This window comes from Aulonocara stuartgranti (genome assembly GCF_965226115.1).
Source record: "Aulonocara stuartgranti genome assembly, chromosome: 9".
NCBI lineage: Eukaryota > Metazoa > Chordata > Actinopteri > Cichliformes > Cichlidae > Aulonocara > Aulonocara stuartgranti.
In genome coordinates, this window is record NC_138960.1 from 10,565,496 (window position 1) to 10,591,367 (window position 25,872).

At 42.3% G+C, this 25,872-nt stretch overlaps 1 protein-coding gene across 1 annotated transcript in view; it reads right to left on the reverse strand.

The window, feature by feature from the left end:
• LOC309713932 (uncharacterized protein) overlaps positions 1-25,872 on the reverse strand; it is a 62,140-nt gene that overhangs the window by 15,230 nt on the left and 21,038 nt on the right. The window contains exon 4 of the mRNA XM_082545858.1: positions 284-402. Within this exon, the coding sequence (XP_082401984.1) occupies positions 284-402 (119 nt within the window). The remainder of the gene's footprint in view (positions 1-283; positions 403-25,872) is intronic.

Sequence of the window (25,872 nt, forward strand, 5' to 3'; positions counted from 1 at the left end):
TGCAAAGAAGGCAGGACCAAAGGGCAAAGGGTGCGCACACACACACACACATGCAAACAAAATCCCCCCATGTCCCAAATTCCCAATCACTAATTCAGAAGCAAATGTATGCAAACCAGAACATGGCAGGAAAATAAGTGCCAACCAAAAGGTAAAATATGGCACATAGTGTGGTAACAGTTGATATTAATACAACTGCTTTGGTGCTGTATTTACAGATGTAGCATGTTAAATGTTCCACATGATCGCCACACATACAGACAACACCCATGTGGTTTCTTACTTCCAGGAGGAGGCTGCTTTCATTCACGCCTGTGCCCAGTGGAAGGCTCTCTTTCCTGGGTTCAGGGTTAGAGGATGCTGTGCTCATGATGTGCTTCCTGCTGGTCTTGTCTTGGCTCGCTGTAAAAAAAAGAAAAAAGAAAATGGGTAAACAGGTTGGCACGAAGGACTCGCTTTTGTTTAACACAATAATCCAAAAGCCACCGGTCGGTTTGAGAATGTTAAAAATGAGAACAGAAGAGGTGGAAAGAACATCCCCAAACAAAACGAGAAGATCACACACGCTGGATACAGCCCTGATTTAAATGTATCCTTATAGGGTTATGCGCTCATATGTGCTGTTGAAGGTCTGAATTCTTAACCTAATTCAATGCACATTCAGAATACAGAGCATATAACAAGGCCTGTGTCAAAACAGGAAACAGTTGACTTTAATAACAATAATAATTCTGTTTTCTCTGATGTGGCAGCGAGAGAACACGACCAGCACTCAGACATGTGGCCGACACATTAACTGTATCGGTCTCCCTTTCTTAGGCGCTGCACTAATGCCAGGTATTACTCTGCGTGGTTGGCTGGTCTAACAAGACAAAACACTGGAAGATTTCATGACTTTAGAGGATTTCTTACACACGATACAGCCACATGCACATGCAAATCTCACTGGGCTACAGAAAGCCAGGCCAAAAAAAATTGAATGCTTTAGCGACATTTGAATGGGAAGTGGTTAACCAGACATAGAGCATTCACTTGTGGATGCTCATGCTCTCTGCTTTTACTGAACTGTGCAACAGGTTCTCAGTCAACAATAACAAATATACTCAGCTGCTAAAATAAGAACATCTTGTCTAAGCAACCCCCTGAATAAAGCATCATAGTTTTTTTTAAGTTGACTTATGCAGTTGCAGTTGTGCAGTTTTATACATTAAAGCTGATTCGTACTACATCACGAGAATAACACAATTACATTTTGTACTATTTCACATGTTATAACATAGAGGCACAATATGACAAAGTTCTTTGTGCACGAAAGTGTCGTTGACGAATAAGTAAAAGCCTTCTGGTTCCAGTGACTAACTAAGCCTGACCTCTGGCCTCTCTGTGGCTCACAAAGAGGGCTCCTACAGGCCGACAATGTAATGAGCGGCCATTCAAATCTCTCGCTACACTGTCTCGTAACTAAGCACAGTTTTAACCTGGGTCTTCAAAGGTGAAATATGCCACCTGCATGCTTAAGCCCATGCAATTAGCTTACATGACTGTGGCATGTCGATTCGTCACATGTGCACACGTGGTGACGTATGCATTGCGTGTCGAAGGCATGTTTGCGTGTTTCTCTCACAGGCGTGCTGTCAGGGAGCATGCAGCTCACTCCGAGTGACCGGCCCTTCACTCCATCATTCATTGTAGCAGGCACGGATTAGTCATGCGACATGCACACACACACACACACACACACACACACACACACACACACACACTGAGAGCATATAAATCTATACATCTACTGATGCTTCATATAGCTCCCACCCCCACTGAGTAACCTCATTACAGCTTCCATCCTCCCCCCTCCACCCCATTCGCACTCCTTCAACTGCCCTCCTCCTCTCTCCACCCCGCCTTTGTTTCAGTCCATCGACGACTGATTTCACTGATTTTGTTGGAACAGTTGGCGTTCTCTTGAATCCACACTGAAGCTTGCAAACCCTTTTTTTCTGCGCCCATACAGTTTGTCAGGATGAATTTCTTTCACGTGCAATAATTCATTCCCCCAGTTGGAAAAGTAGGTTTATTCAAGCTGTACGAGGAAATAAATGCCCTAACGTGTGCAAGCGCAAGAGCTTTGACAGACAGCTACATTTTTAAAAAGCCAGTAATAATGTTAAGTATTTTGTCATCACCTCTGCAGGTGCAAATGCATGCAAACAAACAGACTCAGACAGTCACACACGCGAACACACACAAAACCCATTCTGTCCAATCACCGCAACATCATCCAACCAGTGGAAACCACTGCAGAGGGAAATGAATCTAATAACCGTCTTTATTTTCCTCCTTCAACGCCTGGTGCATTTTTTTGTTTTCTCTCTTACGGCAGCTTTTTGGAGAGGATGCAGCGTCAGGAAAGACAAACATACGGGATGATTAATTATCGGCACCGGTACTTCCTCTGCCAACAATACGGGCTTTATTCATCGCCGCTCATGTCTTCGGGTTTGCTTTTCTTTGCCTCTATTTTCTCCCTCTCTGGTCGAAAAAGGAAAACAGAGTAGGTAATGGTGAGGCGTTTATGTGCTCCGCGTGAGGACAGGGTGTTAAGTAAAAAGTGACAAGTAGCGGGATGTAGATGGTGCCAAAGGGTGAGGCTGAAAGTGTTTAGCTCCTTTTTAGTCAGCACCGTCTGTCTTTCCACTTTCACTGAGAATCTCAGGACCACCCGCCAAACACCGAGCATAACACAGCATGACTTCATTTTCACAGTCTAAGGCACAATTGTCTCAGCACTTCAATCACCAAACAGAACTTCTGGGATGACTGACGAGAGGAGCTTATAGTGATATTAGATGCGTTGATTTGTCGTAATAAACTAACATTATGAGAAGCGCTGTAATTCAGAGGGAGCCAAAGGACTTTCACAAAACTTTGAACAACCTGCTGGATGCCGCCTGTAAGCAGAGCAGAGCCCTGTGTGGAGCAGGTATTAACTTAAACGGCCTCTAGGGGGTGAGGTGAGATTTGGCACTGTAGCAGACGGATGTGTAGAGCACAGGCTCGGTTTGTTTGTCTGTTTTCAACTGCTTCTCCTCTAAAGCCACTTCCTCCTGTAACACCACCAAGAACACCTTAAAAAAAACAAAACAAAAGAAAAAGAGAGAGAAAACAGAAAAGAGATAAAAGAAGAGGCTGCATCCAATAAGAAGAAAAGACAGGGAGAGACAGTTGTTTCAGCAGAGGGGTGTAACGTTTCTGAGGGCTTGACATGCTTTTTTTTTTTTTTAATAATGGGGATAAAAGACAAAAAAATAGTTACAAATTGATGCCAAATGCTGAATCAAAGATGTCACGACATTATGCTTAAAATTAATGCTGCAGAAGAGTTTTTATGACTATGCAAATTTATGAATTGCTTCAAGTCATGCACAAGGGTTGGTCTACTTTTAACATCATGTTCCTAAACAGAGCAATGCGCAGTGAGGAGCGAGTAAGTGTTTTTACACGGCTCATAGACACGAAACCAGCAGGCATCCTGCTCCAAGCTGAGTCAATAAGGTGGTTATAGCTGCTGTTTCTGTAGTTTTTCACTATGTTACATTTAAAGTAAATGTTAGTAGAAGTTGGTCCAGTCAATTTTAGCGTTACGTTAAAGCTGTTGTAGGTAACAATATACACAACTGTTAAAATTAGCTTGACTAACTATCTACAGCAGATGAACAGTATCTGAGAGTCTATAAAAATCCAGCAAAGATCTGACACAAGACATAAGATGTGTATCTGGCCCTTCAACCGGTTACTGAAGCCTCATTAAAAAGGGTTTCAGTGGAGGGGCGGATGTCAAGAAGCCATTCTTAATGACAGAAAACAGGGAGAATACACAATAGCTGGACTGAAAACCAGTAGCAACAGATCTGATGGGAGTGATGAATTCGTGGTTTTAATCTCTGTTTCAAACTGTCATCAATATATACGCAGGAAGTCGGGAGAGATGTACAACAGTGAGTTTTTTCAGCCATCTGCAAAGCACGGCAGAGGTGCTGTCATGATTTGGGCCTGCATTTCAGCCACAGGTGTTTGAGATCTTTTGAGACCACTGTGCCACGCCATCTGGAGAGCATGTGATCTGCAACAGTTTCATTTTTCAGTATGACAATGATCCGAAACACACCGTCAATGCAGCAAAAGCATACCAGGATAGTGAAACACTATCACGCACAAGGCCTCCCAAAAGCTTGGAGCTCAACATTATTGAAGCAGTGTGGGATCATCTTGAGAGAGAACAGAACAAAAAGCAGTCAAGGTCCAAAGAAGAAGAAGCCTGGAGAACTATTCCTGAAGACTACTTTACATTAAAAAAGTTACAAGAAAGCTAAGAGGGTTCAGATTGTGTTGAAGAATAAATGTGGTCGTACCAAATATTGACTTTATAGCCAGTATTTTTGCACATTTCACTAAATCACTGCACCTAGCAAAGTATTAAACGAGAGATACTAAAAATATTTATTCATTATTTATAATCAATGAAAAAAAAAACCCCCAAGAAACTCCCAGCAAACATCACTGAAAAGTCATCATCTATCAGGTAAAATCTCATTTCTGGTGAATGGCAGGGACACCTACACCCATTCGTCTCTGTGCGCCCCTCATTGGAGTAGCAGGGGTGCCATCTTTTGGCAGCTGATCCACGGCTGTGCCAAGAAGAGCTCCAGACATGAACATGGGAGCGCAGTACAGCACAGCAGTTCTTCCCCTCCCACAAGGCTTGCGTGAGTAGAGAAAACTATGTGTGTGTGTGTTTTCATATGTGTGTGTGGAGGCTGGGTTGGCTCACTGCCACCTCCTTTGCCTATTCCCGCCCCCTTCCCTTAGCACTCTTCTCTCTCTCTCTCTCTCTCTCACTGCCGGCACAGGAAATCCACAGCAGAGAGAGCAATACTAACAGAGAGAGAGAGGCAGCGCGAGAGAGAGAGAGAGGAGCTGGCTGATCAAGGGCTGGTTGTCACGCGAGCGAGCCGTCTGTCAATCTCCCCCCCTTCCTCCTGACAGACTGCTGGCGGACAGCCAAGGCCTTGCGTGCAAGCCGACGAGCCACATTAGCCCATAAAGAATTTCATAATAGCAACAGCTGTTAAATATTGATGACTGCTGGCAAGCGCTCAATGGCGCTCTGCAAAAAGGTTAAGCCTCCTCTGTAATGGAAGCTAATACTTCATTATGCCAGAGATCAAATGTCCGGATCTCGCCTCGTCTAAATTTGAACTTTTTTTTTTCTCTTGTTTTTGCAATAAAAAAAAAAAAAAAACACAAAAAAGGATTTACAGCTAGAAACGTTTTGGGGCATTTCCCTGCTGTTCTAAAGACAAACAGAAGCAGACTTTTCCACTGCTTTTAACTGCAGCAGATGAGGAAACATACAGCACACTGACTCAATCATCCCACGTAACAATATTAACTTTAAATATGAGCTTCGTAAGCTCACCGATATTGTTTTAGATGAATGTTTTGGTTCCCCTGTGACCTGCTATGTAAGATTACATTTAAATGAATGGAGAGATTTAGAGCGACTTTCTTTGTCTGTTAACAAAACAACAACTACAAACAGCACGTTTGTTGGAGGCAGCACAGGACCTTTCAGAGGAGATTATAATGCGAGCGAGTAATTTTTATTTTCCTGGGGGAGCATGCACATGTACTGTAGTTTGAGCAGCTAGGGGGAAGCCTATCTCTGAAGCAGGAAAAAAACAGAACCCTGATTCCTGAATAGAACGTAAACAAAGGCCTTGGTTGTGCGCCTAGATACTGAAGCAGAAGGGAAGTGATATTATGACAGAGCAAATGGGATCACACAGAAGAGCACAAGATGTAAACTCAATTGTTTCCACTTCTCTGTTTTGGTTGGCAAGCAGTCGCCACACTCTACAGGAGTAATACGTCTCCACACATGAGCCTTTGGGCAAAACATACTTGCATGGTAACTTCTTCACTACCGCTACTGTATGTGGCTCTGTCTGCATGGTGCACCATAAAACTGGCGCCACGCACCTTTTCCTTGCAAACACACACACACACACACTGGAGAACTATTATAGCGATCATAATTTGAAAGTCATCTAATTGCTTCTATAAATAGAGGACATGACTGATTGTGGCGCACATGCTTTATATGTGAGCGCGATGTTTGTCTGCTGGGAAAATTGCTTTTCTGATGAATCCGCTGAAATGAGCGACGCACAAGCGTAGCCAGCGAAAGGGCTGTCTAAACACTCCTAAATTTGGCTCGTCAAGCCCTAGGAAAATTAACCGCAACATCAGCTCAATGTGGTGCAATATTTATACAGACAATTAGAAAAGCTAACAGAATGCAAATGGACGCAGGCCCAAGGAGAATGTGCTTCGGCACGAAACGACGTGCTCTCTCTCCTCGCACGCACACGCTGCATTCAGGGCATGTGTCGCGTGAGATGAGCCAGTTATGCAGGAAAGCTTTTTATTTGACTGTACCCAAATGAATGCAACAGTGTGTCTTCTAATTGAAGACAACAAGACGCTGTAGTTTTCCTCCCGGGGCTGGCGATGTTCCACCAGCTAAACGTCGACCCTGGCCCTCGGTAAAGCTCCACGGGGTTGAACTCAGGATATAAACTCCCTCGTGAGTCACACAGTATATTCCAGCAATAAAACTGCCAAGAGGCAGAATGACAACATGTGTGTGAGCACTGCATGTACACAAACAAACACACACAGTACAAGTGGATTTAGGAGGGGAAACCTCACTATAAGGCGTATTGTCTTTTCCCTTCAATTTGCTTCCTTTGCTTTGCTGCACTACTGTAGGAGGCATCAGCTCTTGCACGCATATACAGTATGCGTTTTGCATGGATACCCTATAAATAGCTGTTCCTTGGATTCCTGTTTTGATGAGGATGGTTGTGGCCCGCTGCTCTCTCAAGGAGCTTGTGGTTAATAAAAGTTGCATTCAGGAACACCACCTGGCCACAATAAAGCACAGGCCTCCTATTTTTGTACTCGCAAAATCTCCGTTTTCATGAGCAGTCTGAGATTCAAGAGCTTGAAGTTGCCATACAGTGTCCTTTAAACTCTAACGTTTATGTGCAAGCTGCTGTAAAGTCCAAATTGCTGACTTTACGTTTAACTGTGGGTAAATTTGTAATGAAAACGTATCCTCTTTTTCTAAACAAACAGAAAACTCAGCAAACAGACGTGCCACGAGGTGAATGTGTTGTTTTAAGAATACAGTGAAAAGGGAGAGATAATGAAGAGGAAGAGAAAGAAGAGATGAGGCCTTGGTGCAAAATCAAGCTTACAATGTATAAAGTAAGCAACTATAAAGTGTTTCTCACTCATTCATCCTTATTCTTACTGAAGAAAGAAATACTTGAGACAAACTTGGGGAATATTTCTTTGTCTTATATCCCTAAACTTTGGTTTCTCTGAATTCTGAATGAGAAGAGAGGAAGGCAAGAGGAAGACAGAAAGCAGATCAGAGGTAAGAGTCTGCAGCATCATGTGCGCTGCCACTTTAAATGAAATGGTGGTTTCTTGTTTGGTGTGCCAATTAATGTCATTCTTACTTAAAATGAGAGGGAGTGAAAGAACCACAACAAGCCCAAGATTATCACTCTGGTATTCTCCTCCTTGTTTAAGAGCCAAAAGCACTCCTCACTTCAGTCTCCATAAACAGGGAGTTAAGCAGGTTTCTGGAAAAAGAACCACACCTTTTTTAAAACCTTGATTCCTTCAGTGATCCAATTAGATTTTATTTTTTTCATGTGTAAAACCTCTTCATAACGAAAGGGTAATCTGTTAAAAAGATTATGGTACCGTTTCGGCCCATTGAGGCAAGTAATAATGGGCAGATGGTCCCTGAGGCTCAATCCATATGGGAGGGAAACTACACTAATGCCGCTGTAGCACGCAATGCTAAACAAATGCTAACCACTGACTTGTGGTGGGAAGACTGTTTCACAGCTTCAGAAAATACGTGTTGCTTAAATTTTACTGAAGGAGACGGTTGTTAGCAGGGAAGAGAGTGAGTTTGGTGAACGCAGAAAGTGGCTCAAAGCTGTACGTTTTAAAAAGTTCAAGATCAGACAATGGTAGCGCTACCATAGCATGTAATGCTGCTAAATGTTAAAAAGAAGGGAGTGGAAAGAGAAGTACAAGAGGTCTCTACTCCTAAAGGGTTTTACCCTGGTAGGAATTTCTTGTTTAAGCTGGTGTCGTCCGAGTGGTTACCCTGCACCTAACGGAGTAGCTCCAGTAGTTAGTTGCAGTTACCAGCCACACCCGGTGCTCTTCCTCTAATGACTGTGCTTCAAGATGATCTGTCTGCTCATGGCGAGGACTAGAGAAATACCAGTCCTTTATTACAAAGCATCACTTTTCATACTCTTTTGCAAAAATCTACTCCCCACTGAGATCGCTTTTTACGCACATGACTCCAGTTGCAACACACTTTCTTCCGCTTTTTGAATATTCGTCTGAACGCAGTGACGCCGCTGACATCCTTTTTATAACATCACTGCTTTTCTTTCATTCATTGTTTTCACTCATTTTACTACGTCTGCTGTTTTGAAATATTGCATTTCGTACAAGATTAGCATTAGCAACAATCACGTGTGTATACATTTCCGAACTCTTTATTTTATCTAGCATCTGATGGCGCTGTGGTGTGATGGCAGCATATCATCAATGTGTAATTAAATGGGTGTGAGATGGTTAATGAGCCAAGGGTTGAGGAGGATCAAGTGACCCATGATGGTGATCATCCTTAATGCATGAAAGCCATTAACCTGTCAATCACTAGATGCTACCACAGGTGTTACATGTCCGCTGTGTCAGTGTGATCAATCTGTGAAGCGGGTAATCAAGAGCAATGGCTCCATAAAGTATTTATTTTGGCATCGGTTCACTTTATCTTTACCACTCTATTATCGTAAAACTCTGTCCAATAAAATTTAAATTGAAAGAAATATTTCAGACCATGTCGTCCTTTGTAGTTTTAAAGAAAACAACATTTCAGCGAGTGAATGAAGCGGCTTTAACCTGATTTGACACTCGTTTGCATCACCCATTACCAACATTTTAACACTCATCTCCTTTTTTTTGTTTTGTTTTCCTCACTAAAAATATCACAAACCCATTTGGCCAGTGACACTCTAACCCAACAGTAATCTGATTATCCAACACCTCATCCCATTAGGCTAGGGCGGCAAGAAAACACTGGGTGTTCATAGAAACACCCTTAAGACATTTTGATTGCTTTGACATAAAAAACCTCAAATTCACAATGAGGTTGACTGGAGTGGTAAGACAAAAGAAAATACTACAACTGTTTAAATTTGGCGTCTACCTCACTATTGTTAAGATAATAGTGGTGGACTGCAAATGAGGCAAAATGTTTCTACATGGCTGTTCTCCAATAAGACGATGGCAAGCATCTATTCATTTTAAGCTGCCTCCACATGTAACAACTTGCTCTTTTAGAAAAGATCAAGTGGCAAAATATCCCAAAGAGCCCTTTGGGATGACTTTTATAAAGCTTGTTTTGAGAGACTATTTTGTGTCCACCATGTGAAGAATGAGCTTTTTTTTATTATAGAAAACTGGGAAGTTGCTGTAGTTATAATCCCTCAGGGGAAGGGCAGGTGGAAATATGATAGCTGCTGTCACGTCTGGACATATCGTGACTGTACACTTCACATTTTCCCATCCATGCCCACTTGCACGTCACAACTACGCTCCAATCCAAGCCTCTTTATAAGTGTTTGCTCCTATCACTTCATTTGGCACAGCGAGGGAGGACGTATTCCCCCTGTGTCGTCGCCCAGCAGGCAATATGCTACTGTGTGTGTGTGTGTGTGTGTGAGAGAGACTGGATATGGAGTCGGGTAGTGAGATGAGGAGGGCTTAAAGGGGAGTGATGGTGGGATCACGCAAGCTTGCTGAAAGAGGTAAAGTCGGGGGCAAGTCACGGATGGCAGGACTCGCTGCAGATGCCACCTAGTCACCACTTTGTTTCCTGGCATCTGGTGTTAGTGTGCTAATACGAGTTTATATATGTTTGTGTGTGTTATGTTGAATTCCCGACCAACTGATGAGATTTGCAGGGTGTAAACAAACACGGACTTGTCTGGCCTCTCTAAACAGGCTGTTGCTCTAAATAGGAAGACTATTTTTGTGACTGAATGTGCAAAGCTGCAAAATGCAGCACACCAACCTGTGTGAAGGTTGGTGTGCTAGAAGGCAGCACACCAAAAAGTTGGAGGACATACCTTTTTATTTTAAGGGGCACTCCACCTGCTCCACCTTACCCTTTAATGTGAGTCTTGTGAAAACAGTTGCATGACAGCAGGTCTTTGTCAAGTCTGGGGAAATGACCCATGGTGATATCATAGGGATGTCACTACTGCTATCTTAGCATTTAGCAAGATAACACTTGCATATGGCATGACTATATGAGCATATAGTAACTGTAGGAGACTTTCTTTGGGGAGACCAGGCACCTTATAAAAGAGCGTCCTTTCTAATAAAAAGAAGAAGAAACCCCCACTCCATTTCAACATAAGACCTGCAGCTCAGGAAGTCTCAACTGTTTACTAGACATTAACTGAACAAGACAAAAAAATGCATGGGTAGCTGTACTGAATTCCTGCGTGTAGAAAGCAAAGCTGTAGTTACAGTAAAACAAGCCTCCTGCCAACATATAAAACGTTTTATTGTGCTGATGACCTGAACAAGCTTAGCAGGTTTAAAAACAGAAAAAGCAGATACTCCAAGTGCCTGTGAACTCGATCACAGGGCTGAAGCCACTGGGCTGATGGCACCTGTGTAACACAGCTTTTTAGCTCTTGCCACAGCGCGGACTAGAGCTACTTTAAGCAGTAAGCAAATGAATCTTTAAAAAAAATTACAGCACAATGACCTTGCGTGTGTGTGGCTTTGTGAGTCATTACAGGCCAGGATTCATTTTTTTCGCAAGTGTTCGTGCATATGACACAGCAGTTGTTTGTGTATGTATGTTTTAGCTTGGTAATGATCTCATCACCATGTGGTAAAATCCTCCTTGTCCACTAAAATAAGAGCCTGCTTCTCACGGAAGCAAGGTCGGAAGCGGTGACGAGCGCACGCGCGTGCGTGTGTGCATGCTTGTGTGCGTATCTGAATCAGGGAGAAAGAGGGATTGTTTTAGACAGCCAAGCAGAGTACAGTAGGGCGCAGCAGGGTCAGCAGACAGAATCCAGTGTCTCTATCCACTGACCCAAAAGCCTCTGCGGCCCAGAGTCACACACACAGAGAGAGAAACTGCATATTTCACTGCCTTCAATGTGCAAAATATATTAAGTCTTAAGTGTGTTTGACTGGAACTTAAAACTGGGATATCAATCTTGTGTGCTAATGTACGTCATCTTTGATTTTGGCTAACACAAATGGAAATATTGCATTTAAACTGATGCTGAAAAGCAAGAAAGTACAAACAGATATTGGGGACAATTCTTTTTAATGAGTTATTATTGCACAATGATCACCTTGGTTAAAATTTGACCTAGGCTCAGGCTAAGCTATAGATTTATCTGGATCCTAAATCATGCTTTTGTGCTCCTGGCCTATAAAGAAATCTGCACATGGTAAAGAGCAACTCTGTAAATCTGAGGCAAAATAAATGTGGAAAAACTTTTCAGAGAAAATATTGCTAGCTAATTTGATTTATGGGAATAGTAGGCAAGATTCATTCATTACATAATTCAGTTTGTTGAGATTTATGTTACTTATAAAGACATCCTTTGAATGAAAATGCGAGATGAGATCATGTGTATCTGATATTTGTTTTCAAGCTGCAGATTGAAATGTAATCAAACAAACATGCATCTGTCAAACTCTTTTTCTTTTTTAAACCAACAATGGTCGGGTACAGAGTCCTGAAGTGACTTTTGGAGGTTTTATATTTGGAAGAAGTCAGAGAATTCTGGAGAAAGGCTAAAAACTTGCCGGGAATCCTTGCTGAAATGCTGAACATCGGGACCTGATGTGTGGCACACTCCTTAAACAACCCTTGCAATTATCGCCTCTGCACTAATGAACCTCACATTACACCCGTGTCATTAAAACCGCCTTTTAGGTTCGGCAACATATAAACTTCCACATCGGCCCTTTGGTGGTGTCCTGCAGCTGAGACCTGCGGGTAACACTGCCAGACCCACGCCCACAATCTGCCCATCTAAGGCTGCAGATCTGGCTGCTTTCAAGCCATTTCTTATTTTATAGCATTCACCTCACGGTGCTTTAAATCTCATCTACAAACGCTCTGCTCGCAGACAGCAAACTCCAAGTTTCTTCTCTTTTCGTCTTATCACCTTTACTCTCTGATGTTGCAACCCTGTTTCCTCACAGACATCATCAGAGTTTTATCTAATCAAATCTAACTGCTGTGCTGCTTCAGATGTGACATGGCAGCATTCATGAGATAAAGTTCTCCTTAAAAACAGGCTGAAGTGTTGTAGTTTGAAACCCTGACCCAGAAACTGAAGCAGCTGCTTTGTCCATTGACAGCTTCTATGTAAACTTGACTAAAATCATTTTAAACCTTGGAAATCACTTGTTAGGCTCCAGAATTTGTTTTTTTAGCTTGTTGCTTGAAGTTAACTCTGCATATATGAAAGCACGTATGCAATCTACATCAGAGAAAATGCAGCAAGACACATCAAACATGGTGAAAGTGACGAACATGTGTTTCCAGAGTATTCCATGCAGGGCCATGCTGTGCTGGACTGAGCGTCACACTGCAGGCCAGTCCTCCTGTGTTTTCTGCTTGACTTTTCAGCTGATTTATGAGCAGGACCACAGAAATTCCTGTGCAATAGCTTCAGGATGTCTCCACAATAAGAGGATTTCTGATTAGGGAAAGTATTAGCAGCTCAAAAACACGGCCGTCACTGCGAGCGGCTCACGCAAGTCAATGCAGATCCTCATCTCCTCTCTGCTGAACAAAGATTTACTGCGCTTTCTGCTCTTTTATTCATCTCATTGTGAATATTTGATGTAGCAACTCCCTATGTCAGCTCGGTGCTTTAATCTTCCTTAAATTATGTGTCATTTTTAAATCGGTCAGGTTTTTCAGTGTCCTGGGATCGAAATCAGTGTCAGAGAAAATATGCAGATGCACTTACACTTAATAATGCACACACACCTACTCGCACGTCAACACACTTCGAGCAAGTGTGTTACATTTTTAGCCGTTTGGGGATATGGTCTTGCTCGAAGACACTTCAGCGCACAGCTGCTGCTGCTGGGTTTGAACCACTGTCCATTCGGTAGGCAAGTCTCCCGTTAAACCCAGACACACGTGCACACACACACACACACACAAAATAAACACACCAAACACCCACATCCTCCTCACCCAACAACAGTGCCGCAACTGTTTCTCATGTGACAGAAGAGTGGGGGGGTGGGGTGGGGGAACTGCTGAGTCGAGGGAGTGGCGAGGAATAGCGTGCGAAGACCTAATGCAATGTTTCAACCCCAGATGGGTCACATCAGTAGCCCGCAATCAACAAATTTGGCCCTGCCAAGTTTACACGCTTTCCATGTCAAAAGGGATGGAGGAGAGAGGAGAGAGGGAGGATGAGAACCCACCCATCGCCCCCACCCCTAGGCTCCCTTTCAGTGCCATCACAGGTTATAGTTATTCATCGCTGTGACTGAAGAGAAGAGAAGAGAAGAGAAGAGAAGAGAAGAGAAGAGAAGAGAAGAGAAGAGAAGAGAAGAGAAGAGAAGAGAAGAGAAGAGTCCACACTGTGGGCAGGAGGAGCTCTGTGGTCAGCCAATCCATTTCCTCACCGACACCAGTGATTATTCGCACCACCGCGAGCCCATTTAGGGCTGGAAAGAAACCTTTGTATCTGTCTGCAGTAGTTAGGCCGAGCCAAGCGGACACCTGGCAAGTAACTTTAGACGGAGGGCTTTTCAATGTGTTCACAGTAGTGATATTTAAATAAGACTGATGATATCACAGTCTCTGGAGAAAGACATCTCGAGATAGCAGAAGTTTCAGCATCCTGCTCCGAATTATCAGTGACAAATCACACCCATGCGTGCTTGAGTTTGCATAAACGCACACAGGAGCACCATAGCGATCTATATGAAATCTTTTGCACAAATAGACTGGGAGAGAGAGCTCTGTAGAAGTCTATTCTCAGATCAGTGTGTGGTCTTGTCATTCACTCTTTGTTTCCACTGTGGCCTCTCATCTTTAAATAGCCTGCTATAATCTGTCCATCCAAGCACAGACACATCGAGTTTCAGACCAAATTTTACACTGCACGGTGCCGTTTGACGTCTATCACTGGGAGCCGGAAGAATGATGCACATAATGATGGAGCCTTTAAATAAATGGAAAGTTCACTTTCTCTCACGCTGGAAGAAAACCATTAACGTTTTGTGAAGTATATGTAAAACCGGACGCTGTTTCCTGTTAAAGTACATGTACTTTTAAAACTGATAAAAGAAAGCTTCCTGACAGTCTGTGGGCTAATCCTCATGACTGTCTTGTTTGCGGAAGAACAACTGAATTTACCCTAAAGGGTGGCTGAATATAGTGCTGCGACACCAGCACCAACTCACATTCCAAGCTAAGAAAGACACGGGAGGAGGGTAATAATAAAAGAATGGAATTCCTTTGCAAGATAAAAAAAGAGAGGGAGGGAAAGATAAAGAGAATCCAGGATGGGAACTATCATAAAAAAGAACAGAGAATGAGATTCAAAGTCTTTTTCCCATCGGACAATAAAACATGAAAAAGTGTGTGTGTTAGAAGGAAGGAGAAATCCTCTGTGGCTCCGCCGTACTGTGAAGGAGAGTCAGAGAGAGCTCCAGATGTGTCTCAAACATGCTTCAAGTTTCATTGTGATACTTAGTTGGTCTTAGAGGAGCGGGCCTGGGGTCTGCATTAAACCCAATCCAGCCTGGCTTAGGTTCACGTGCAACCAGATGGCTAACATATGAAGCATAGTTTGACATCAACTGTGCAGTTATCCTTAAAAAAAAGAAAGAAAAAAAAGAAAACAAAACTATACACAGCACCCCTCAAATTATTTTGATTTATTATGTAGCTACCAACTAGATGCCAAACACCATTTCCACAGCATCTGTCAGCAGCTGTGGAAACTGATCTATAGCATCCAACCATCACGTGTGGATGTGAATGCTCAATTTTAATTTTTTCTGATGCACATGTAAAATACGTCTAAGATCTACAAGTCAGAGATTCTCAAAAGCTAACAGCAAACGCAGGATGAGGATGCGGTGACACCTCTCCCTCGGTTTCAACACTTCAGCGTCTGACATCACCTCTCCCTTCCTGCCTCTGTCTCCTCCTCTCTGTCCTCGATGCTCACAGCTTCTCCCTGTCCAAACATTTAGTGTCACTGTGCCACAACAGAGAAGCTCACCTTTGATCATCGGCAGTGAATCACCGAGGCAGCGAAAGGTCAAGACAGCACGGAGGGACAGATTATGTAAAATAAATATATGAAACTGGAACCACCTTGTTTAGGCCATTTTCAGGAAATTAGTCTGAGGATCAGAGCTGATTTTATTTTTTAATCAGCAGAAATATTTACTGATACATCCCCTCTTTAAAGTAAGACTACTAAAACACTGCATCAAGACAAGAATCGTGCACACTGCTTTCCAAAATGCAGTTATTGTAAACATTTTCTCTGCTCTTGAACTTCTTTTTGAAATAGAAACTTTAAAAACAGAAACCACAATTGCTGTAGCTAATTCTTTTAAAGGTCCTTTCCCTCACATGTCAAACATGTACTTAGAAGACGGCTGGATTAAAACACAGCTACAGTTAAAGAAGCCATGGCGGCCTTTCTGTATCTCCAGTTCCCATTTTCTTGACCCAGAGCCAGAGAAGCTGATTGATAATCTGCCAACTGGAACGTAAACTGTTATGCTAAAGGCATTTTCTGTGTACTACTTTTGTTACTTTTAATTTGGCACATGATCACACAGCAACATCAGCTTCAGTGCTCTTGAAATAAAAAGAAAGATACGCCAACAACGGAAGGAAGAAAAGAGGCAGAAAAATGTTGCTTCTGATGGCTAGCTCCAGGTGAAGAGTGTGTGTGTGTGTGTGTGTGTGTGTGTGTGTGTGTGTGTGTGTGTGTGTGTGTGACTGATCTTATCTGATCATTGTTTGGAAAGACACCTCGCATCCTCGTGGGATCTGGGGAGAGTCTGTGCGGCGCTGTATCTATTTATTTTGTTTTGTAACTAAGCAAAATGTGCGTGTGTAGGAGTGCCATCCTCATGAATACCTGATCAGTGTCAACTACGTCAGCAGAGTGTGTGTGTGAGTGTGTGTTTTTGTGCATATGAATATGTATGTGTCTATGTGAGAGGGAAAGGGCTGGGATTCCCTAAAGCATTTTCAGTAAATCCTCAACCAGCACGGATTCCCAGGCATTGCGTGCGGCAGGGCGGGACTACCAAGCGAACCCACGCCTCCCCACGCAAACTGCGAACACACATACCTACTCAGGAGGAACGGTAACACGGACCAGCGTAACAGTTAGGTGTAAGGCTTGAGCTGGTGCCGTGGGGAGGGTTAATGGACTTCATCCATTTATTCACCTGTCATCCCCAAGCTGGTCCTTCCGTGACCAAATGAGACCTTTTATCTCTATTACAGTCTGCATCTGGTTAACCTCATCAGTGGATCCGTGCGCATCAGTGCATATCCCCCCCCGTACGGTCTCAACAGCACTTGTGGAAACAGAATGATACTTATCTTATAAAAATGAGAGCAACGATCCTTTGCAAAGAATATCACTGAGCTGATCTTCAATGTGCTTATGATTTAGCCACGGCAGAAACACCTGAAGACTAATGCGGTTTCATGGGTTAAAGAACAGTAAAGCTGATGAGTCTCACATGTAGAGGAAGCTCTGGTTGCAGTGTGGGTGGTCAGTCCACAACAGATCAGAGGACTGACAAGAAAAACTTGTTTGAACTGTTTCTATGCGTGTGAGGCTGTGTTTTAGTGGTGGTTGTGTGTTTGAGGGTGAGAGTGCAGCCTATTATGGTAGACTACACCAAAACATGTCATTGCTGAGAAATGGTTGGTTCTCCACCTCCAGACTATTTTCAGTGAAGGCTTTTGATTTCGAGTGGCATACTGCAGACGTCCAGATAAACAAAGGCTGCTTCTTGCTTTGAGTATTGAAACATTTACTGGAGAAATTGGATTTCAAATTGGAAAGTGCTGAAATATGAATCCCAGTGGACGGTGAGTTGTTAGTACAAATGCTCCCGTGCATTTATGTGGCCGATGAGTACGGCTGTAATTTCCAAACTGGGGATCCGCTGGCATCAAGGTGACCAGCACTGTGAAGAGATCTTTACAAACTGTGCTGCAGAGAAACCACCAGCAACTCTACGACTTGCAGGACGATTAGTTGTTCTGTGTTCTGGACACAAGCACCTCACATTGAGAGGAACTCACTGTATAATTGATGAGCTATATCGAGCACTTGCTAGACAGTAACGAGATAATATGAGATCTCGACAAACATGGCAACTATTTTGGAAGCTTTGAAATACTGTTTTCCACTTGTTAAATTAGACATTCTTATATTTTATTTTATTAAGTTTAATGTTTATGAGGTTCAGCTAGGGCTAAGTCAAACAGATTGGTGGGTGATCGTCTGGCAACCTCTGTTTCTAGGGAAAATGTATTCCCCAACCAGTTGTTGAGTTGTTGCTGGTAAAACTGGCTGCAAAGAGGGTTCTACACCAAAAAATGTGACTCCTTTGGTCGCTAGAAGATCTATGGTCCTGTAGTTTGTACAGAAGACGGCGGATTGTTTGCATGCACTCACTAGCTATGAGACAAGAAGCAATTTGAAAAACTGCAACAAAACCGGAAATAATTTACCTTCAAAGTAAAAGTTGTGCCTCAGCACTGCAGCTAATAGATTTCAAAGGTGTAACATTTACTTTGAAGGCAGACATTCTCAGTTTCTGGTGTGCATCACACTGTCGCTCAAAGAGTAGCTGGTGAACTTTTACAGACGAGTTGGCATCTCACATGCAAACTATGGGTTACTGTGGTAATCTGCTGGTGGCCAAAGCAATTGCAAGAAACTATTTTGTTGCAGCACTGCTTACCTCTTTGTGACCAATTTAACCTAGCGACTGCCAGGAACCCACCAACCAGTCGGAGAATGCAAATTTCTCCCTCGCAACCAGAGTTTGGCAGAAAGTCATCGACAGGTCTCTAGGTCTGCGTGACAGCAGCCTTAGTCATTTGACCACACATCGTCACATGTTCAAAATGGGGGACAAATTCTCGTTATGTAGTCGTTGGTCATGTGACTGCAACAGCTGAATAGCAGTAAAATAGCTGACTAGTTGACATAAGAAGCCCATGTCATCAAAAAATTTATATACCACGTTCTGGTGGAGGTATATCTAAAAAATATTGTTAAAACTTGGTCGTATTTCGAGTTGTTTTTCCTCAACAAAAGTCTGAAATTAAGGTTTAACTGATCTGAAGACCACAAAGCGAAACACGTTGGTCAAGTAATGAAGCTGCTCTTCATACCACAAGTGTTGCTGAGGCTTCAATCTCTTTGATTGATTTGTTAAACAGACACCATAAGTCAGCCTCTGCCTGGAAATTAATACGATTAAGAAAATGATGCTATTGAAAGCGTATATCCTGCACAAGCACGAATGTGTGTCCATGTGTGCAGCCTTGATGTGTTAACCTGACACTATTACAACACGGTGATGCACACCACCTGTGCAAACAGCACTACAAAGACTTCCTTGTTTTAATGGGCTGAGCCTTTAATTAGCCTTTAATTGGGCTAAAACTCCCACCGTTAGGACAACGAGAGACAACCAGCCATCTGTGGAATGAATGCGGGCAGTAAAAGAGATTAAGCACGTGAATGCCTGGAAAATTACTTTTTCCTACATCAACCACTCAGTAATCAGTCATTTTAAATGGTGTATTCAGCATTTCTAAGAACTACATGCATTAGGATGCAGGATCTTTAAATTCAAAAGGTTATCTTGATTAGAAGAAGTAGGCTAAAGTTTTCAGTAAGGTGTCTGTCAAAGCACACACACCTCTATACCCAAAATAATCCACGACTTACAAACCACATCTCAGAAGTTATGCAATGTTCAAACATGTGGCCTGTAGTGAAAACAAACCATGGCACGCAATGGGAGAGAGGTCATTTTATTCACTGTAGAGTCCTACCGCATCCATCTACCTGCTCCCTGTTACTCTTCCCAAAAGACTACATGCACATTTTAGAGGGAAAGCGGTCAAATATTATTACCTCAGCAACATGCCACTGAGTTTTTCCTGACATACGTCAAGACCTTAAATAGACTGAACACTGGAGCAGGGATACACAACGTCTTACTCCTGGAGTCACTGAATAACAGGAGGAATCTGTTAACAAGTTGGACTAGACAGCAGAGGGAACAGAAAGTGACAATGCAACAAAATGAACTGGAACCAATCCTGATGATGAGGTGATGATCCCTGATGATGGGAGGCGGCTGAACAGAACTGGAGTGTGTACTTAATGACTGATAGGAAACATGTGGCTGCTTCTTTGAGGTCTGTATGTTGGGTCATTTTCATGTAATAGCTAACACATCAGGGTGGAAGGAAGCCAGACAGAGGGTTGTCTTTTTCCTTTTTTTCTGCTTTGTAATTATACACCAATACAGCTCACATTCGCCAGTATTTTAAACACCAAGATCAGCATTTCTTTCTATACTGACAATAATCTTAGAAAAATCTAACATTCCTTATTTGTTTTGTCTTTATAGACAAGCTTGAAAGCTGGGGCAGCAGGTGATGTGAGACTATAAATGACATCTGTTTTTTTTTTTTTAAACAGAAGAAGAGTCAGCAGCAGTAAATAAAATGAAAGCACCATGTGTCGATCCATTGTTCTGAGTTTGTCTGTGTGTGGATCTAGACAGCATCCTGTGGAGAAGCATAGGGAAACCATACCATTGTGTTGGTGTGTGTCGACACCTCCTTCCTACCTCCCGCCTCACCAACGCTTTTACTGAAACGGACATACAACAATAGAAAGTAGGAGTTTTTTTCCCCCTCAGCATCTGCACTGAGTTCTGGAGATCTATGCGCTGTAACGCTGATAGATCTGTATCACTGGATCACAAAAATGCAAGGCAAGTATGAGTCATTTTGGGGAATAAACAAGAAGCCAGATTCCTCCCTTCCTTCAGCCTTGATTAATTTTAGCAGTCATTCTTCTTAAAAAGTTTCACATTTGAACAAAAAAAATACACTATGTTTAAAAAACCCCAAAAACAACATATTTTCATTCTCTTTTTTTTCCTTCCATGAGGGACTGCTGCTGCTGTTTAAAAGAATACTTGGAAAGGCTGTAGAGAGCTTCAACAAATTCAGAAGAAGACAAATTATAATTTGATTAAAATACATCCACATTGTAGCCTGCTGCAAAACACAAAGCATCCATGAGAGCAGATGAGCCTCAAAGCACAAATGGTACCAATACAGTTAAATGTAGCGAGTGAGCAGTTGAAACAACTGTTTTAGCTACGGTAATATCATCATTTCTGCTATATGTACAGAAGGAAAGGCTTTATTATTTTTCTTCTGTGAAAGTTAAAAGTTACAAGCTGCACTGTTTTACTTTGGACCTATCCCAGGTCTGGTAATCTACTTAATGTTTTTAAAGACACAAAGCTGGGGAATCACCTTGAGCAAAGAGTAAGCGAAGTACTGAATATCGTCTTGTAAGCCCTGGGACAACAGAGGAATGCCCCTACAGTACGTACAAAACAAACCGCACGCCAGTGAATTTGCATTTAGCCACGTTCCAGCTGCATGCAGGAGCTGTGTGAAGAATTACTACATGCTGTACATGCAAGAGGAACGGGGGAGAGAGAGAGAGAGATAGAGGACAGGGGACGCATATGGAGGGAGGGATGGAGCGGCACGAGTGAGTTGCCAGTAATGTATTGCTTCCACAAGATGCCCCGCACGCTCAAAACAAGCTATAATTGGCCTTGATCACGCTCAGCCATTGAGACATACAGCAAATGTGACAGGCAGCAGGGGGAGAGAGGGGGGGAGGGATGGATGCACAGAGAGAGAGAGAGATGGTAAAGCGCTGTGACAGAGTGATTTTGTAGAAGAAGATGAACTGTAAATATTGACCCTGAAGAGGAGGGTAAAACAGTCATGCTGCACCAGCAGGGAAAGCATATCACACACACACACACACACACACACACACACACACACACACACACACACACACACACACACACACACACACACACGGTTCTTCACTCATGTGGAAAATGGCTGATGCTATGAGTGGAGATAAACTTCATGTTAGTTTGAGAGCAGTTCCAGTTACAGCAGAAGTCATTTAAAGATTTTCCTGATAGAGCCATAGAAACATCACAGACTTCAGACAGTTGGTCTTTATAGCAGATTTGAGATTTTAAAACATGTATAAAGCGCTGCAGCTGAACTCTAAAGCATTTATAATTGAAAAGGCTGAGGCGCTCTCATCCACCCTTCTTTCATGTCTCTAAGCAGAAGAGTGATGTTAATATGCAGAAGAAAACCTGCCTGAATTCTTCTCGACCTATCAATGTGCACGTGTGTGAAACTGCATGAGCCAACCAAAGACAAATTCCAAACTCTGTATCGCTACATCAGATGACCCTTTGACCCTTTGCTCCCCGTGACTAACCCATTTTGTAGGAATGAGCTTTCAATCCCCACCATCTATGAGCACCAATGTTTAAGTATTTTTAAGGAAGGTATTACTTTCTCCTACTTTCAATTAATCCTGCTATTGCTTGTTATTTGCAGGCAATTTAACCACATCGATTAAAATACATAAGCCTGCCCTTTGATGAAAGTATGATAACAATAAAAATGTAATAATTTAAGCAGTGAGATATTCAGTTCACTCTCCTTCCTCATTAATAAAGGGTATTTTCTACACTTGATTCTAGGATTTTTTTTCCCACAGCTTTAGTTTTTTTTTACTAAAAAATATGAAACCACAATCACTAATACACCGACGTTGAAGTGGCACGAAAAAAAATCTCTCAAGTGTTTTTCCACAGCTCACCTTTGTTTTTATAATTACACTTTCCTTGATGTAAGACCTGCATGGTCTGATGGGACTGAGCCAAAAGCGTGAGAGTTGGCAACCTCGTACAAAACAAAGATCACAATTGTCATGACTCAGACTCATTCAGCCTCCTCCTCGCCCCTCGTTCTCCGTCTCTCTCAGCCCCTTGTCCTGGTATGCCCTCCCTCCCTCCGTCATGCTGCTGTCCCTTGAGCGACTCATACTCGGATACAATGTGCTCTTTGAAGGCGAGCATTACTGTTCACACGCTATCTGCACCAAACACCGATATATTTTGCCCGCTCTTGTTTTTCTTCTCATCTTTTGCCACATCTGTGTATGCTCCTGGTGATATTTAACCTTCTACTAAAAGAAACATTTGACAAACTATCCATGCCTTGATTTTTTTTTGTTTACTTTCTAAAACATTTATGAGGGTAATGAAGGAAGCCAAAAACTTCTTACAGATGCACAAACATTCGGAGGAACATTTACGTCTACTTGTTTTGGTTAAAGCTTGGTCAGCAAACGTCTCCTGCGACAAAGAAAATTAAAAGCTTACATGTTTCTTTGATTACACGGTTCCAGGTTTACCGCTCTGCTGCTCGCCAAGGAATGAGCCCAAACACTCGCTGATCCTAACACAGTCAGATTGTGGAAAGATTTCAACAAACAGGGACATTACATCACTTTATTTTTATTTCAGGAAAATTTATATTCACATGTTGATGGCTGCTCCAGCCCCCACCGCAACGCTTAAGTGATTAAGAAAACGGAGAGTTTCCAAAACTTCAAAATGTCAACACGCTAGAAACAGACACTGAATCACATTTTCTAAATTCCAGCATTACAATAAATGCACGGGAAAAAAGAATGGATGCAAATTGAGCCATCTTAATTGGACAGTATATACTGTAGTCCTTACAGACCTCTGTCGGTCTCTGATTGTTTCCATCTGGTCAGCCTCAGGAATCTCTCCTGGATGTTCAGAGCATACCAATGCCACAGTAGGAATATGATACCTGACTTTCTCTCCCCACCTCCCTCCTGCTTATTTCCCCCACTCTCAGTCTCAGTGACAAAATACTCCCATTCCTTTATCTCTCTGGCTTTCTTTTAAATCTCGGTGTATTTTCTATTGCTTCTGTCATGCATGCTATCTGCTCCCATGTGTGAACTGGGTTTTAGTGGCATCACCCCCTGGCTCTAAGCGCTATAAGCACAGCACAGTGTGTGTTTGCTGCATGTGCGTATGCATTCAATACCATAAATATGTGCATGTGGGGCAGCCCTCAGTGCCACTCGGTGATAGTGCAGGGTCCAAATTAACTAATTTCTGCAGCCCTGCTCGCTTATTCTCTCTCTCTCTCTGCCCTCTTTACTGACTCCCTCCGTTTTTCATTCACTCGCTCACTCCTACTCCCTCTCTCTCTCTCTCTCTGCTTGCTTCGACAGATCGTTTTCATAACCACTCTTCTGAGGTCGCAGCCTCGTTTGCAGTAGTCACGCAACCCCTTCGCCTGCTCAGTCAGCTTTACATTCTCTCTCTCTCTCACACACACACACACACACACACACACACAGAGTCTATGCACGCATACTCACACTACCACAGCAAATACTACACTATGCTACACAAAGAGCCCTGTCTTAAAGAGACAGTGTGCATCTCGCTCCCTGTAGCCACAACATGTTACAGGCTCTGCTTTTAAAGGATCAGCATGTCTATTTTTGGCTCTGTGCGCGCTCAAAGCATTCCTGCGCTCGCTGGCAACACACACACAACCTGTGGATGCAGCGTGGAAACGTAACACTAGTCAAAAGCCGGTTTCCCTAATAAACCTCTGATTACAATCGGTGCCAACAATTTTATGCTTTCTTTAGAATGAAATGGAAACAAAAAAAGAGAAGACAACAAAAGATTTTCATGCACGCAAAACACGTATTCAGTGGATTATTCACACAGTGATATACATGTTACGTAATATTGTGCTAAAAAAGGATCTCTTCGTGTGGTTAGAGCACACTTAAGACACACTATTTTTGCCTTTACCTTTTAACCTCAAACCTCATTTGAATCAGTGCTGCAGGCTGCTAGAGCAGGTGAAAGTTTTATATTTACATGTTAAGATCACCGAAGCAAAACCAGAATGAGTTTTCAGTCTTACTCTGTGAACTCTTTCTGTGTACTTCCAACTTGATTATGACCACACACAGAAAGAACTGCATTCTTTCAGATGCCAGAAAACAGAATTGCACACTGTCCTGTCCTGATCAGGACGTATTTACGTTTGCCAATCTGTGTTTGCCCTGCTCCTGTCTCTGTCTCGCTCCTGTTCCCAACACCTCTCCATCCTCTCATCACCTCTGTACTACCAGGATAGCCCAAGGAGGAATACAGAGTAACTGGGAATGACAGGGAGCCAGAGGGGAAAGTGTGCACAGAGAAAGTGAGTGCTAGTGCTTCTGAGCAGACAGCATGAAAGAGAAACAAAGAAGTCATTATTACTGCTGGTCTTCTAAAATGCTTTCAAAATCCGTACAAAGCTCTTTCGACTTACAAATCTGCAAGGGCAACATGGCAACGCAAATCTAGCAGAGAACCTTGGAAGTGAAGTGACTTGAAAGCTGAGCACGCGTTGACCACACCCAATAAGTCAAAGCTTGATTTTCAACAGGTAACAAAAGCACTGATGAGCAGCTGCTCTTGTGGCATCGTGGCCTATATTTCTAACAAAGAATAGCTGCGGTCACAATAATGCAATAAATTTCTGTGAATTCCTCTTTCCTGTTTTCTTTGTGCTCAGACGTAAACAGAATATAGAATAGAAAGATCTCTGTCTGTCCTGTTTAGGATGCGAGTGAGTAGCTGCAGGTTTATGTTCTTAGCTGGTAATTAAGTGAAAATTCACCTCAGGCCATGTAAATAGTGTAATGCAAAGGTAATGTGATGAGTAGTCAAGCTAATTAATTTCTTCAAGGTCTAAGTAGGTAGAAAAACACTTTGCTTAGAAAATAATGCATTATTCTAAAAATGTTTTTAAGATACTCAGCATTTCAGTACTCATATACAAATTTCATTACTTTTAATAGTTCCTAAAATACTTCTTCAGGTCATTTTTTTCATATTCCATTGCTAAGCTTTATATATCTCTGCCGAACTGGACAATATGCAGCCATTTAATCTATTCTGCTAAATGTCTTAGCTAGCTAATATTAGCTTGCTAGCTAGTCGAAAATATTGTTACTTGTTGGCTTTTTGTTTCAAGGAAACTACCTTTACAGTGAGAACTATAAAAATGATGTAAACTTTGAAGTTTTGAATGAATTTACTTCAGAAATTAACCAGACAGCACTATAACTTTAAGTTTTAAATAATGGTGACTCGGGAGAGCAGGTCAAATCCATTAACATTAGCATTAAGTGAAAAGGTTAGCCATAAATGGCTACTTTCATTTTTTAAAAACTATGTAACTGCATTCTTTATCTTAAGAGTAAATTTGGGTTGCTTTACTAAAAACTGGCAGGTCTTAGCTTATATAAAATCCTTTAAAATATTTAATCTGTTGCAGTTTTTTTCCTGTATTTCAGAGGATAAAATAGAAACCAAACTACACACAAACTATACTACAACAGAAGGTATTTAGCACAAGCCCAAACACAGAGA